At 36.2% G+C, this 17,058-nt stretch overlaps 1 protein-coding gene across 1 annotated transcript in view; it reads left to right on the forward strand.

Annotated features, from left to right (window-relative positions):
• The window catches only part of DPYD (dihydropyrimidine dehydrogenase), a 773,365-nt gene that overhangs the window by 554,498 nt on the left and 201,809 nt on the right, over positions 1–17,058 (forward strand). Inside the window, exons 17-18 of the mRNA XM_070592141.1 lie at positions 10,275–10,395; positions 11,202–11,321. Of these exons, the coding sequence (XP_070448242.1) occupies positions 10,275–10,395; positions 11,202–11,321 (241 nt within the window). The remainder of the gene's footprint in view (positions 1–10,274; positions 10,396–11,201; positions 11,322–17,058) is intronic.

Genomic DNA, 17,058 nt, shown 5'->3' on the forward strand with positions numbered 1-17,058 from the left:
ATTCCCTTTAGCTGAAACCATTCATTGCCAAGGGATTGAGGTTTTCTGCATTATGTTATTTAAAATTGCCTCAGCAGTAATTTCTTCTTGCTTGGATTTCATAAAGTTCCCAGGACAGAAGCATGACTTCCCTAGACTCTCGTCATGCTAAATGTATCTGCATCGTGGGTGCTTCAGGGCAGAAGGCTGTTGTACACTAGCCTCCTCCCTGTGTCAGTGAATCATTCACACCAATATGGAATTAGACAGATGCTGAGGTTTTGTGCTTGTGGTGGTTTTCTAACTCCAGTACGCAAAAGCATAGGCTAAGTGAATAGACCAACAGATGTATAAAATATCAATTGTTACACTGTTTACGCTAATGCTTTGCATTAAGAAAACAAATGCCAAGCTGCCTGAAATCTGCAAAGAATAAAAGCTCCTTATTATACACTTAAATACTCACTTGCCCTTATCTAAAATGAATCCGTACACAGTAGTGCTAGTGACTGCCTGCACTTCATTACCCACTGAAGTCTTTTTAGTGTGTTCTGAGCAGTGATTGGGAAGCCTGCTGAGTTTCAGTTTGACTCAGCTGGTCTACAATTTTGAACCCCTACCCGTGGGATCAGCAAAGCATGTGCATAGCCTATTCCTACATATATGAGGATTTTCCAGTTACACTGCCTAACCTCATTAATAAACAAACTATTGGCACACTCTTTCTTGCATGATGGATAATGCTAGCCTTTGAATTCACAGATAAATAACATCCCATATATAGAGAAAGATCAAGTTCTTTTGTGGGGGTGGGGGGGCTCAGGATAAAGAATGCTAAACAGAATAACCCATTTTCAAAAATCTTTTAATGTGGAGGATTTTGAAGTGTCTTAATTTCTGTGAATTATGACCAATGTGTGGTTCTCAAAGGGCATTTGTTTGCCTAGGAAGATAGACATATGGAGCCTGTGTTAATCTTGATTTTGTAGGGGGAAAAAAGGATGGTAAAAGCTAAGACGAGGGGTCGGAGGCCAGCCCTGTGGCCTAGTGGGTAAGTTCCCACACTCTGCTTCGGTGGCCCAGGATTTTGCTCATTTGGATCCTGGGCGCAGACATGGCACCCCTCATCAGGCTGTGCTGAGGCAGCGTCCCACATACCACAACTAGAAGGACCCACAACTAAAATATACAACTATGTACCAGGGGGATTTGGGGAGAAAAAGCAGGAAAAAAAAAGATTGGCAACAGTTGTTAGCTCAGGTGCCAATCTTTAAAAAAAAAAAAAAAAACTAAGACAAGGGAAATAGTGATGGAAATATCCATCAGAGGCAAAAGAGAATCATTGTAAAGCAGAAGGGAATGACTGCCCATAAGTGACTAACAAATCATGGATCAAGTGTAGATGCAAGCAGAACAATTGCAGGTCAATTCAGGCAGACAGCAAGACTCAAAAGGGGTCCAATCCAGAAAGAAGTAGGCAAGGGATAAAGTGCAGAAATGCAAGAATTCAGGCAAACAGAATGGATTGTGAAAGCAAAAGCAGACATTAGAATAGAGTATTAGTGGCTCATCACACCTGGAAGAATTTTCCAGATGACCTCTTCATGATGTTTTTAAGGGAGTTGTCATTAATTGATTATATCAACAAGAGACGTGGGACTGGGAAAGGGACTGGCATATGTACGATTCCCCTGGCCATACTCCTTTGATGGATAGACCTGGCTTTCAGACAAAAAGGTATCATCTATTTTATCCATGAAGTTCTGCACAGTCATTTCCAGTGTCCCACATCACAATAGTGACTCTTTCAGCAGTTTCTGAATCAAAAGATCAGGTAGGTGTCTAAACTCTCTAAGGATGTCACTGAACTGTCTCTAGACAGAGGACACCCAGTCATTGTCCCCTACCTTGTCTCTTAAATCAGTCTTTTTCTGGGAGAAAAATTAGCCCTGCTTCTTTGTTTTGGGCCCCTTCTTATCCGGAGGCATATGTTGGCCATTGTTGGGTAAACCAGGTTTGACTTTCTAGGACTTTCCAGGAAAACTGGAGTTGAGAGATTTATTTTGGCTCAGTTTAGCTTTCTTGTGTTTCTCTGAGTAAGATACCCTGGGGTCATTTGGGCAAGTTTCTTTCTCTTCTTTCACTTTCTTAGACTATAGCCTAATCCTATCACAGGAAGAATTCCAAATCCAAGTGGGGAATTGCTGTGTCAGTTGCGGCCTCTGGGAATCAGGTACATAGATGATGTCCGGTGTGCAAAACGGTTATTGAGGAGTAATGCCTGTGAGAGGAAAAGGGAAGAAGTAGGATTGTGCAAAGGGAACAGCAAACCCCTGATACGAATGTGAGAAAAATCTTTCCAGCCCAATGGGGAGCTCAAGGTCAAAGATTGCTCATTAGAAGAGTGCTGCATTGGACAGAAATATCTGGGACCTTGTACCACAATTTTGCTGTCACTGGCTAGGGTCTCTCCAAGAGGAATTTGACCTCAACTTCAAAGCTGAGGCCAACCTGAAGGAGTGAGCAGTTAGAGGCTGAAAGCCCACCACACTGTTACCACTGGACATGAGTCTTTTACTGAAGGAGGATCTGAGTGATGCATGTCTGTGCCTATCACAATTGCCTGCTTCTATATGTTTTCTGAAAGAACATTTCAGATCCTACTTAAGTCACCTTAGCATATCTGCTCATCAGTTCTGGTGAAAGGTTATATGACTCCTCAACAATTCAAAAAGTTAACCCCTGAATTTGCAGAATCTAAGCTCAGCTTCTATTTTTTCCTTTTTTTCTTTCTTTCTTTCTTTTTTTTTTTTTTTTTTTTTGTATACTACGGGGATCCTGGAATAGAAACTCGGGGCGTTTACACAATAAGACAGCAATAACACTGTGAGGAAGGGTCTCCCTAAGACACTCACTGGTTGGAATAGCACATGGAACTGTGGGCAGAAGATGTCCATTGGCCTGTTTCTTGGGCTGGTATATCTTCTCCAACTTCATTACCATGGCCAGGTAAGGCAGTGGATTTCCAGTTGGAATTAGCCAGTAGGATCAAGTTAATCCTCGGAAATCTGAATCTGATTCTGTAGGGACAAATTGTGGAGGGGAAGATTTGAAATTTGAACAGCTTTCAGAGCTGACCTCTACCGTTAGCACTACCATTAGGGAGTAAAGAAGTGAGCGGATAGAAAGGTAATACGAGAACCAGAGGGTCATTAGAGGGGATAAAAATAATAACTCAAAAAGTACACAGTAGTGAGGAATTATCTAAACAGTGCGTGGCAATTCTTGTCCTTTTGTTAAAGATTTAAGTTTCAGAAACCAAGTGCATGAGAATGGGGAACAATGGCACTAAGAATGTCAGAGAAATGGTGTGCTAGGGAAGTGCTGTCTCAAAGGAAGAAAAAGAATATGAAACCATAGTCATAGGAAATGGTATTTAAAGGAATGAAATAGGAATGCAAGTTCCCTTTAGTTGGCAAAAATGTGAGCAGACTCCCCAACCAGGCCTCAGGGACCAAGGACCAGGAGTTGAGGCCAGGTGAAGGGTGCAAACTCTGGAGAACCCTTAATATCCTATAAATTCAGACAGAAAGGGCCATGGGCAGCCTGCGACCGCAGGGAGGTTTTTATGGATTACCAGGCCAGAGGAAAGACAGTTGCCCTCCAAGCACTTTAGCTCTATGATAGAGAGCATCAGAAGACTGTTTCCAAACTCCACTGGCTTGTGGGACAAGAACTACTAGTATCTCCAACTTATTTTGGCTCCAGGGAAGGGAAGAAGCAAATATTTTCTTGCTCATTGTGGAAAGCTGGTGCATATTTAGGAATCTTCCTTCTTTCATTCAACACAGTATTTATTGTCTTTAGCATCTCAGACTGTATGTTAGGGCATCAGGATAAAAGAGTGGGATACAACACTTAAAAGACTAATAGTCTAGTAGAGAGAGAGGAAAAAACATAAATGGATGATTATAAAACACTGTGATAGACGAAGTAATAAAGAAACATTATGGAAGTATTAAAAAGGGAGTCATTTACTAATCCATCCTCTGCTGAGGTAGGATGGGAGGATTGGTCATGGAAGGCTGCTTTTAGCAGTGTTCTACAAGGGATGTCAATCAAGTGATGAAGGACATTCTGGACAGAGAGAGAAAGGCCTGAAGTGAGAAACAGAATGGGGAAGGCTTTTTGTGCGTGGGGAGGAGAGAACACACAAGCAATTCTCTGTGATCTTCAACTTAAGGCACAAGGGAAGTGCAGAAAAAAACCCATATATATATATATATTTAAAATATATATAGTATATACATAAATATATAAAAATTTATACCCACACACATTGCATGTACATATACTTACAACATTTTATATTCACATTATATATTTGTTATATGCATTTTACCCCCAAATTATGAAGTATTTTTGATTTTGTTTTGTTTGGAACAATAGGGATAGTATATCATACATCTTTAAATCTCCACTGTCTAACATAATGCATAGTGCCTAAAACCGTTGTTTATTAGGCTATTCTAGGGAGTATAATATTATACTCCCAGTTTTCTTCTATGGAAATAGAAATAAGAAAGTCAGTGTTAATTCATGCAATGTGAGCTCTACCAAGTCAGCAGTATTTGTTGAGTGCCCACCATGTGCCAAACCCTGTGCTATGTGCTCTGAAATAGTCTGAAATGATAGACAATTATCAGGACCTCCTTTCTTAGACTTACCATCCAACATGCATTTTATTTATGTGATTGGGTTGTATTTCCCAGTAGACTCTGACTTCCTTGTTCCATTCATCTTGGTCTCCAGCATAGACCCATTGCAATGCCTTGTGATCAATAAATATTCGTTGAAAGGATAGAACCCACGTTGCCTAGAATGCCAGTGACTTTCATTTTTCTATTTACATTTGAATACCCTTAGAATTACTTTTAAAATTTTAAATGAAACGTGTAGTGGTATAATTTACCTATAATAAATGAACACATTTAAATACAGAGTTTGATGTGTTTTGGCAAATGTCTACACTCATATAAATACCACCACAATCAAGATATAGAAGATTTCCATTACCCTAAAGCATTTTCTTATGCCTCTTCCCCCTTAATTCCTTCTCCATCCCAAACTCCAATTCCAGCAACTAACGCTCTGCTTTCTTTCAGCATAGTATTTCCTTTGTGGAATTTTATATAAATGTAATGCATTTATATACATGTACATGTATATAAGAGTACATGTAACAGCATGTACTCTTTTGTGTACTTCTTTAACTCAGCATAATGTTTTCTTTCTTTTTTTTTTGTCCTCCCCAAAACCCCAGTGCATGGTTGTATTTCCTAGTTATAAGACCTTCTAGTTCTTTCTATGTGAGCCGCCATCACAGCATGGCAACTGACAGATAAGTGGTGTGGTCCTGAGACCTGGAAATGAACCCAGGCTGCCAAAGGCATGAGATCGCCAAACTTTAACTACTAGGCCATCAGAGCTGGCTCAGCTTAATGTTTTCTTGATTAATTCCAAGTTGTTGCATGATTCTGTAGTTTGTTTCTTTTTATTGCTGAATAATATTCCATTGTGTGGATATGCCACAATTTGCTTATTCATTCACATATTAGTGAATATTTAGATTGTTTCCAATTTGGAGCTATTTTGGAAAAGTTGCTGTGCACATTCATGTGCAAGTCTTTGTGTGGATATATGTTATCATGTCTCTTGGATCTGTAACTAAGAGAGTTAATTGCTGGGGTGGTTGGTAAGTGCATGTTTACCTTTATAAGAAACTGCCAAACGATTTTCCAAGATGATTGTACCGTCATTAGAATTCTTAAGTCAGGAAACCCAGTGAAAGAAGGACACATGCTAAAACATAAGTTAATTTAGAACATCCCCATTCCAGGGCTCAGTCTTTGCATTTACTAATAATTTTATCTGGAGTGATTAACTACCTGGAGTAGTTAACTCTTTCTGTCCTATTTTATTGACATAGAAGGATAAATACATCACTTTTGCCTATTACACTGAAGCTACATCTAGTCTTACAGGTATAAATGAAGTAGAAGCCTTTTATAGCTCTAGTTTACAACTGATGGCTGAATTTCACTTTCGGGAGCAATTTTGCTAAAGAAGATGATGGTTTAGGACATGATAATGGGAAAGAAAATTAAAAAGGTGAAATAGGTACTCAGATTGATCTTCTGGGCCCCAGTTCGCTCAGAAAAGTGGACATAATAAAAACGCAGGCTACTTCCTGGCATGTCATGTGAATTAAGACTTAGGAGTTCCTTAGTGGAAAACATTTTATAACTGGTAAAATTTTTCAGTGGATTCATTGAAATGCCACCCTCTAAGAAAGCCATTTTGAAAAGAATTGTGCAGAGCAAAAATTACCAGGTAAATTGGAGAGAAATGTTTCTTAAAGTCAAAAATTTCACTTGTAATTTAGCTTATCAAGAGAATCGCACAGACTCATTCTCTAGTGCTTGTTCCTTTGTACAGGGCATGAAACCAATGAGAATGATGCCCCAGGTAATTGGTGGAAATGCCTGTCCTTCAATGGAGAGGTCACCTCCAGGGCCTCAGAAATGGCAGGGTGTATCATTTATAGAACCCCTTAAGGTGTAACTAGAGACATACTAGTTACTAGAATTAAAAATTATTATCTTATGGCCCAGATAGAACATAAAGCTTTAGAAACAACTGGTTTTGAACAATAGAAACTACTGCTGCAAACAATCTACTCAGTAGTACATTTCTTGCTGTTATCGTTGTTTGGTTTTCATAAGGATCTATTCAAGAGTGTATTAATTTCAGACAGATGCAAGGCTACTTCTCATTAAAATTGTCAAAGAGGCCAACTTTTCTGTAGCTTGCTTTTATTCTCTTTTCAGCACTTCGCAAGTCTGTCTGGTCCCTTCGCCTCATGTACCCTCAAGACCACCATTTGCTCCTCAGGCTAATCACTCATTCCTTTAAGGGCTTCAGTGCTTTCTGCTTATAACATCACACACCTCCATCACAGACAAAACCTTTCTGTTGCCTCAGAGCTTTCTTTGGTGATCACATGATAACAAAGGAAGGTATTAAAGAAGTACGCGCGCACACACACACACACACACACACACACACAAACGGTTGCTGTGGGAGAGATTGCAAGTTATGGTCGGGGATGAGCATTATTAATACCTGTAGGAAGAGCCAATAAAACCTTGGTGATGCAGGGAGACTTTTTGTGGATTAGAGACTTTAAAAGACTTGTTAAGCTGTTCTTTTTTGCATGATTATCCACCATTTTTCCTTATAATTATCCCAGATTTGTAAAGAAATCTTCTTGGATTTCACGCTTGTAGACATTATCTATTATAAAATATATCTGAGTTTTTCTCAAACATAGACATAGTCTATATTTTGATAGATATATAAAGAAATCAATTCAATATAAATAAATTGAAAATGTGCCAAGTTTTCATTCATTCTTTCATTGACACAAATATTTTTTGAGTGCCTATAATGTTTTGTGCCTAGAAATAGAAAAACAGTCCAAAATTGTTTTGTTTTATTTACTTTTTATTGGTGTGGATAATGTTAAAGTCCCAATTTGTCTGAGAGACAATAGTAGCTTTGTGTATTTCCTATCCTGAAGATTTTGGGAGGAATTAGAAATTGTCTAAAATTAGTAGCTTTGTGTATTTCCTATCCTGAAGATTTTGGGAGGAATTAGAAATTGTCTAAAATTAGTAGCTTTGTGTATTTCCTATCCTGAAGATTTTGGGAGGAATTAGAAATTGTCTAAAATTTTTTCGTTTCAATAAGTTTCTAAAAACTAGCTTGTTAGGAAGGGCAACACCATCTGATGCTGTCATTAGAAAATGAGAAGGTCAAGATGGAGAAACACTATTAATGACTTTTATATCTTGAACATTCACGTCAAAAGTGCGAGGAAACCAGGAAAGTGTGAATAGTTATATTTTATCCTTTAATTCCCCAAAGTATGCAGATTCATTTTACCATGTTATTAGCCTAATCACATTTCTAGTTGTATTAGAATATCCCCTATTAGGCCTGTCAAACAAAACTTTGCAATTTACATAATACTCATTAATTTTCATGATAATTTTGGTCAGAGGTTGTTTTTAAAATTCTCAGGTAATAAAATTGTGTTTCAACTGGGTGTGAGGATTGGTCTGCAGCGGGCTTGACCAAGTATGAAGACAAGAAATAGCTATCTCAACACCCTGAACCTTACTCATAGAAGTATACGAAGGTCAAATTATGGTGTCTCAGAATGGAGACAGATGATTCAAGAAAATGGCGGCAGCCAAGGGATTATATTTGTTTTAAAAACTGAAAAACTTTGAACAAATTCCAAATTGTTAAACAATGGATAAAAGGCATTCATTTAAAATATTCAACTAGTGAGAATGAACAGAAAAACGTATGACAAATGTTCAAAGTAAATTATAAAGACATGAGGGTCAATAGTATTGAAAGCCACTTAGAAGCCTATATCAGATTATTGGTGTTTACTCTATTGGAACCAAATAATATTTTAAATTTGTTTCAGTAATTCTTATCAGGCTACTTTCCATGTATCATGCAATTCAAGTGATCTTTAAATTATTGTCAAATTCTACCTTAAAGAGAGCTTTCACAAAGGACATGCAATTCATATCATCTAGAGTTACTGTCATTTCTAGGCTAAGTCCCATGGAAATTCATAACTTAAAAATGAAAGTCACAAAGATGCAACTGCCTTCATAATGCCAATGCTGCGGTTATAAATATTTCATGAACATCGCATGGGCAGGGGCCGATCTCCATTTTCATGAGTTAGAATTTGTACAGCTAAGTCTCTAGATTTTACTATTCATAATGCACAGTATGCCCTGTACAGCATCCATATAGTGCTTTTTTTAAATATTTATGTTTAATGAAGAAATTACTGTTCTGAAAAGAGAACAAGCCAATCCAAAGATTTCTTGTTAAAATTATTAGTTTTGCTGAATAGCAACGATAACCATCAACAGAAATTACCTCATTGCAGTATCTTAGCACATAAACGTGTAACTTTTAAAGTAATACAAGATGATAGATCAAGACACATTAAAGCTAAGTGAAAAGATTCTTTCTAAAGGTTATAACGTTAGAAATCTCATCTTAAAAGAATTTGAAAGGTTAAAATGCAAAGAGCAACTTCTTACATTTCTTACATTTAAAAATATTAATTACAAATGATATACTTGTCCTCTGTTTCATTGTTTAAATATATGTCTATATTTTTCTGAGTTTTTCTTTTATTCAAAAAAACATTTTAACTTTCTAAGATAATATTACCAAGTTCAATAATGAATTGCTATTGCATATTTTAAGGTAATTTTTCAAAGCGCATCATCAGTACCTGTCAGAATAAATTTTGCACTAAGAGTAATGAAAAAAAGGACTATTGTATGTGTTGAAATCAAAGAACATTACTACAGCTGGGTTATTTTCAGTGGAAAGGATAGGTGATTGCCCTCTAAATGATGCTTGTCCCATGAGAAAATAGCAGCCTGAAAAATCACAGGCAACAGGCTCAGGAAAACGTCTATTCCTTACTTTTAAAAATGAGCATTTGATATTTTATTTCATTTTTGTCATTTTGATCAATTCTTTCAAGTAGATGAATGTTGAAAAGTGCGGCACAGATCTTGGTAACATTTATAAAAGTAAGCTAAAGTTACTGATCAGCTCGTGTATAATCCAAGGCTGAATTATTCCGTATTAGTATATATTATATATCAGAATTTGATTGATTAGAAAGTCACAAATTTTCTTTTGAAGGCACTTTAACAAGACTAAGTCTTCTAATAATGAAAACAACAAGCTTCAGATTTAATATCATTCACCCAGGAGTCAGAAATTTAAGTATTTTTTATTACGTTTAAGCCAATGAGGCCACCAGAAATTCTGTAATGTTTCCCAAACTTCCCACCGGAAGTTTTTGTTTTATTCCTGATATTATTAAGTGGCATGGGAAATACTTTCTTCCATTTGGGTCTTTGTAATTTTATTTTCCAAAGGCTCCCTTTAGGAATTTAACCTTTATGTGATGAATTTGCAGTTCACTTGAAGCGTGTTAACCTTAGCTCCCTAATGAGTCTAGGTGTAATACTGAGGAGGAATTTGAGAAATATATCATGTAGCTCATTGTCAAGTTGGATTTGTCTTGCACATCTCCAGCTTTGCTGTTGTTCTGGTACACATTTTGGTCGCAATTCTTTAATTATATTCTATATTTAACTGACCTATTTGAACAGGATCCAGAGCTGGTGCGGAACATCTGTCGCTGGGTTAGGCAAGCTGTTCGGGTTCCTTTTTTTGCCAAATTGACCCCAAATGTCACTGATATCGTAAGCATTGCAAGAGCTGCGAAAGAAGGTAAGAACTGGACTTGCCTCAATTGCCTAGTTATGTAAGTAGGCACTTGAGTGATGTAGCCATATGAAAGTACATCTTTATTCACAAATATATGTGTATATCTTTGTTTGGAGTTTAAGAAAAGTATTCAATTGAGCATTTGATCTCATAAATGCAGTAGATTCACACCTAGATGCAAGCTAGTAAACGGACTCCAAACTTTAGCCTGGGAAAACAAGAATATTTCTAATTTTCCCTGATAAACACCTGTTTCATACACGAAGAGTTATGAAACAAAACCACAGTCACAGTAACCACTCCAAAATAAATGATTCATAATGTAACAATTCAGCGACAGCACTTGAACCTTTAATGAAGTAAAAAAAAAAAAAGATACCAGCTTGCAAGTGTGAAATTTCTTAGGAGTTCCCTTTATATTTGATAGGGCCTAATACACTGCCTTAAACCTATGCTTAATAAATATCTATCACATAAGTAAATCATATATGCTCGTGTTCTCTCCGATGTAAATTGCATCCTGATTTGCAAAGACGTTGTAAATTACCTGGAAAATAATACTGAATACAAACATTGGGCATTCACAAATCTGTATAATAATTGGAAAAATGAAGTGGTGGTAATTAAAAATTTTTTATGTCTAGCATTTTAAGCATAATTGTAGGAGTGAAATTGGTGAAGACATTTGAGGTGGAGAAATATTTTCAAGAAAATGTAGAGTGTGCATTTTCCTAGGTTGTGGGGTTTGAATGGGTTTTAACCATTTTCTCTCTAGGAACTACAGGTAAATGTTGATGTGTTTTTCCTAGGTGGTGCAGATGGTGTTACAGCCACCAACACTGTCTCAGGTCTGATGGAATTAAAAGCCGATGGCACCCCCTGGCCTGCAGTGGGCATTGGGAAGCGCACTACATATGGAGGAGTGTCTGGTAGGTGTTCCCTCTCCTTGCGTTTTGTTTCCTTGGAGGTTGCTGAAAAGTCAGGAGATCGTGTTGTAAGCAAGTGTATCATGTCTTTTCTGATCCCAAATTCTTATCTCATTGTTGGTCAAAATTCCTAATAGTCATGACAGATGGAGCAGGTTGAGTGGGAAGGCTCAAGTGACTGATAGCGCAAGATGAGGGAATACTGAGATAGGGTTTTACACAAATTCTATTCTCTTGTGCTCTGTGCTTTCCTCAGAATTTCTCATTGTCACAATCGTCTTGTCACTTATTAGTAAAGGCTAACACCATGCCCTTCTAAGAGAAAAATATAAGCACCCTGATTATCATATCTTTTTCATAGTCTGGGTTAGTTTCTAGTCTTCCTACAACTTTGAAATCTACCTTCTTCAAAAAAATCTTGCTTTCACAACTGCTTCCAACAAACCATTAAACCGTGGCATTTATAGCTTCAGCTGACAAGACATTTGCAGACCCCACACCTTTGCATATCCTTTCTCATCACTGAACACTTGCATTTAAAACAGAAAGAGAAATTTTAATCCCAAAGTCCCATTCAGTATCTTCGCTCTGTGCACTCTGTTGCTGTGACAACATGAAACTTGGTCTTGCAAAGACAATGCTGTGTGGTTCTTGACTGTACTGGTATGGGGATTAGTCTCCTTGGTGATAGAGACAGTGGTAAATATACATAACATAGCAGTGTCCCACTGTTTAAGAAACACATTGCAGAATCTGACCAAAATGTGTTTTTGGAAGAGGCTGGAAAGACACAAATAAAGCACTATCCATGCTGAGGTATTATGTCTTGAGAGCTTGAAGTGTGTCTATAAGCCATGATTAGAAAAAAAGATTGCATTCTGCTTTTAATTGAATGCCATTCCCATTCCTGCAATGTCAGAAAGAGGAAGTCTGACAAGGAGCACCTGCTCAGGGTCCAGACACAGCTTTCTTTTATCAGGAGCTATCAAACAGGGCCTTTAAGATTATTGTAATGCAGAATAACGTGGACCACGTTAGCATGTGCCACAGAAAGAGAGTCGAGAGCCTCCAGAGTTGGGCTGTAACGTGCACTATGTTTTCTGTCAGCCCATTTCAATTTTTCCAGCCTGCCATGTTGACAGCAAGAGAATAAAGGAGGTCGCAGAGGGTGCTGAACATTAAAAATTAATAAAAGAACTATTGCAGTAGTATTTTATATAAGTAACACCATTCAAGTTTTCTCATTTAAGCTGCAATTTCTGGATATTCTCTCATACTATAACTCAGTCTAATAAAACTATGAAAATACAGCATTAGGAAAAGTCTTTTGTGTCTTAGTCTTTAAGCATACGTGCACTGGAAATTATAGCAGTACCTGAAAACAAGTTCAGCCATACCTCAGGGCCTGTTAATATTTCCATAAAACTCTATTTCTAAGATTTATAAATTCATATATAAATATCCACTTGGGCTATAAGCTTTGCTAAGCCTGGGTGGAACTTTCATTTTAAACAAGAAAAAAAGTCCCTAACATTTTTAAGGGCTTGTACCTCATTTCTAATAGCTTCTATATTAAGGTCCCTTCACGTTAAACAATCCGTTTTGAAAATAGCCCCTCTCCAGATTGACAAAATTAATAGAGTTTTTCTTCTTTAGAGTAATGTTTGCTTTTATTTAAAGGTAATAGAATCTGAAAAGCATTTTAAGGAGGCAATGATAATATATTTCAGGATAGAAACAAGTTCTATAACAGAGCGCCTTCAGAATGAGTTATAGCAAAACTTAGCCTAGCAAAATTGTGTCAAATAATAATGGTTTCAAATTACAAGAGTGATGAAAATATCAAAATAGCTAAATACCATTTCTAGTATTATCAATATGGCTTTCAGGACTTCAAATCCTGCTCCAATATAGACTATATCACACAAAAGATGCCACCTATCTTTATACGATTTTTAAAAAAATTTACCACAGCACAGCGCTAAGACTTTCCCAAGCGTTCCCTCAGAGCACTGGAATGTCTGCTTTTAGAGGAGCTGCTTGAATTACAGACTTTTTTTCAAAGCGAAAGCTAGATAGAGTTCAATGTTGGACAGCCACCTGAAATACTACACATACTTTCCATTGCCAAAGAGGACATTTTTCCCTTTCAATATTCTCTAGCTCTTTATTCAGTCTTTATTATTTTTTCTCAGAATAAGATTTTCGCTATTTGAAAAGGTTTTGTTTTGTTTAAATGGGGAAATAGTGAGGTACGTGGGTTAGTGCATGTGCTGTAGAAAAACGATAACATTTCTTTAATGTCCTTCTTTTAAAACACATTAGCTATTAAGGAGCAGTGACTAGCACTGGGAAGACAGACCCTCAGGTAAGGGATGTCAGTTGAATTTTTTCAAATATGATTAGTCTGCATTCTAGAGTACTCTACAGCGGGGTTTTGCAAACTTGTTCTCAACTCACATGTGTACTATCGAATCGTTTAATGAACTATAATCAATGTTTTTAAAGAATTAGATTAGAAAACACGTCAGAATTCTTTGCATACAGTTGGGATAAACATTGTTTCATCAAATATCTTTTTCAGTTATACACATAATACATTCAGTTATACATGTAATATGCACATGCATATTCATTTCTATACTGAGTCATGATGTAAAATGCATTTTTCATTGTGGTTAACTTCAGAAAAAGTCTGAAAGTTGTTATCTTAAAGGGAGGTCCCTTCGTTAAATAAAATAAATCAGTAAGCCTATAGAAGTCATTAAATACAGTAACTTCTGCTCCTTGTAGTTTAAAATTTATATCAAGAGGGAGAGTTAGGATCTATTCCAAGGTCTCATCATCAGCTTTATTATTTTAGAAACTGTATCTTTCCAACTTATTTTTGATTGGAATGGGGGCAGGTGGCAAAATGTACGAACCAAATTCATAATAGCATGATTTATAAACCTGAATTTCAATTATGGGAGGAATATCCAGTATGATTCATGCTCACAGTATGAGGCCATTAAAGGTTGAGTTATAGAATTAAAGGTGAATTCATAGTGAGAACAGTATCAAAAGAAAGCCTGTTCGGTATTCATAAGAAATATTTTCAGGAAACTAGGATGGCTAATAAAGCTATCCACCATACAAGTACTTATGTCTAAATCATTAACTCTAAAGTATCAATATTCTCTACCTTCCTTTGGATAATAGAAACTTGATACTGTAAGTTGTTACCACCTAACTTTCCTTTTTCTAGACTCCATGCAGAAAACTTTTGTTAACATCAAACAGCAGTTTATTCATGTATCATCACACAGTTGAGTAGATTATTGCTTTTTGTTGAGTGGGGGGAATTGCATGGTTTTATTTATTTGATTGGAAGAAACACTAATCTCATCATTAACATTTATTCCCTCAGTCCTTGCATAATTACTCATTATTTTTCCTAGTTTTGGTTTATTTTTTTCTTGTTTTAGTTACAAATTTTGACCTTTTTCTTGACCTTGTCCTCAAATAATGAGGGTGTCTTAAGATAGCCGATAACTGAGTGATTACTATCATCTATATAAATGGCATTATCCAGCTGTGATGTAACATTTTCACATGAAGTCCTCCCTATGGATAAGATTCTTTTAGAGATGGTTAAGAATGAGTCCTGCATGGTATAAATAAAGATATGTCTTTTTTGCAACCGACTTCGCAAGGATAACCTTTATTCATTTACAGTTGCATCAGGAGAAACAGTAATCAAGCATCTTTCAGTGGGGTAAACTCATTTGAAGAAGTTTTTGTTGTTGTTCCTTATTGCATTTTAAATGCTCCTTTTTATTAATGGGGGATGGGCATATTACATTGCCCTGTACGTATTTTGTTTGTTATACATATAAACACACACACATACCCACACATAGGGAAAAGTTCTGAAATTTCTCTGCAGAAGGTGCTTTGAAATGATTATAGATGCTTTCGGCTCAATATAATTTACTCCTACAAGCTTAAAAAATTAACTGATTGTTTTAAATTATTATATTTGCCAAATTTGTTTTATTTTATCAAAAAAATAAATTCTTATTTCAAATTTTGGATGCTCGTTTGATAGTATTAATTCTGTATCAACTTAATTAAAACAATAGAAAACATTTTATTCAATATTACTACTTATAAACTTTATTAAAGTTTACCCTCAAGACTTAATCTCTGTTTCAGGAATCCAAGTGTGCTATTCACATGTAGGATATCACAGAAGGTTTAAGAAATGGTTATGTATTTCTCAACAAATGGTAATGGCACACTACATAAATGCTCTTACATTCTACAAATAAATGATGAATGACTTGAAGTCTAGCTTTGTGGGCTATTGGACACTGAACTGTGACTGAGCTATTATGGTTATAAGCCTCCTAAAGATGATTTCCTTGTAATGGCAGCATGGGAAATACCAACAAAAGAAAATACAAGTTAGAAATTCCTCTAGTAATTTGTAACTCTGTGCCAGAGTCGGGCCGGAAGTACAAAGTGTATGGTTTAGAAAACTTGAGTGAATCAATATAGTAGCTTAAAGAAAAGGATCTTAAGCATTGACTCAACCCTGCAAATTTTGTTTGTTTTTAAAACAGTCACTTAGGCTTGAATCATAGGGACCATGCAGTGACTCATGCGCTTAGCTACTGGACCCCACATAAAAAAAAAAAACGTCCAGTGTAACCCACTCCAATCATAAACTTAAACCTATTTTGATGTATTTATTAGTGTAAATTTGGGAAGATGGCAAAACATATAATGGATTGGAAACCCAGAACTTTCAGTAACATTTTGCTTTGAATAACTATTTCACAGTGCAAACAATTGAAGATTTTGGCAGGATTGCTTTAACTTCTTACACTGTACATTACAATTAAATTACAATTAAATCATGAAATTACAATTAAATCATAAAATGCAATATTGGGGGTTTTATTTCTTCATCTTCTCCCAAAGCCCCCCAGTACATAGTTATATATTCTAGTTGTAGGTCCTTCTAGTTGTGGTGTGTGGGACACCATCTCAGCATGGCTTGATGAATGGTGGCATGTCCGAGCCCAGGATCCAAACCCGTGAAACCCTGGGCCGCCGAAGCAGAGCACACGAACTTAACCACTTGGCCACGGGGCCGGCCCCCAGTATTGGTATTTTTTTATATGAAGTAGTTCTTAATGGGCTGGATTTTTTTATGTGTCAATCACATGATTATGGATGCATAAAATCCTTTTAGAAAAACACGCCTACTATCTGTCATAAAATTTAAGCTATCTATTCTAACTATCTTTATCAATAACAGCTTAGATTTTAAGACTGAAATGTCTAAATTAACCTGATAGATAGAGATAATATTTAAATGAATAAAAAAGCAGTGATAAATCATGCCAAAAAGAATAATTAAAAGGAGAGCCTTCCATTTTGTACTTGCTCATCTCTTATTTTTTGTGTGTACCAAAATAATGCAAAAAATTAGGCTATTATTCACATATGTAAAAGCATTCCTAGACTATCACAAATTTGATCAAATTATTAAAGACCTTGTTATATAAATATATGTAGTATATCTGCAGAACAGTCAAAAGTAGACATATCAAATAAAGATGCTGAATTACAATTTTCATTATAAATTATCAGTTTGGTTGAGAGACGCTCACCATTAGAATGATTCTCATTTAAATCATGCTCATTTGAATATATTCATATACAGATTCCCAAAGAATCTCCTTTTGCA

This window comes from Equus przewalskii, chromosome 24, assembly GCF_037783145.1.
Source record: "Equus przewalskii isolate Varuska chromosome 24, EquPr2, whole genome shotgun sequence".
In the NCBI taxonomy this organism is placed as follows: Eukaryota; Metazoa; Chordata; class Mammalia; order Perissodactyla; family Equidae; genus Equus; species Equus przewalskii.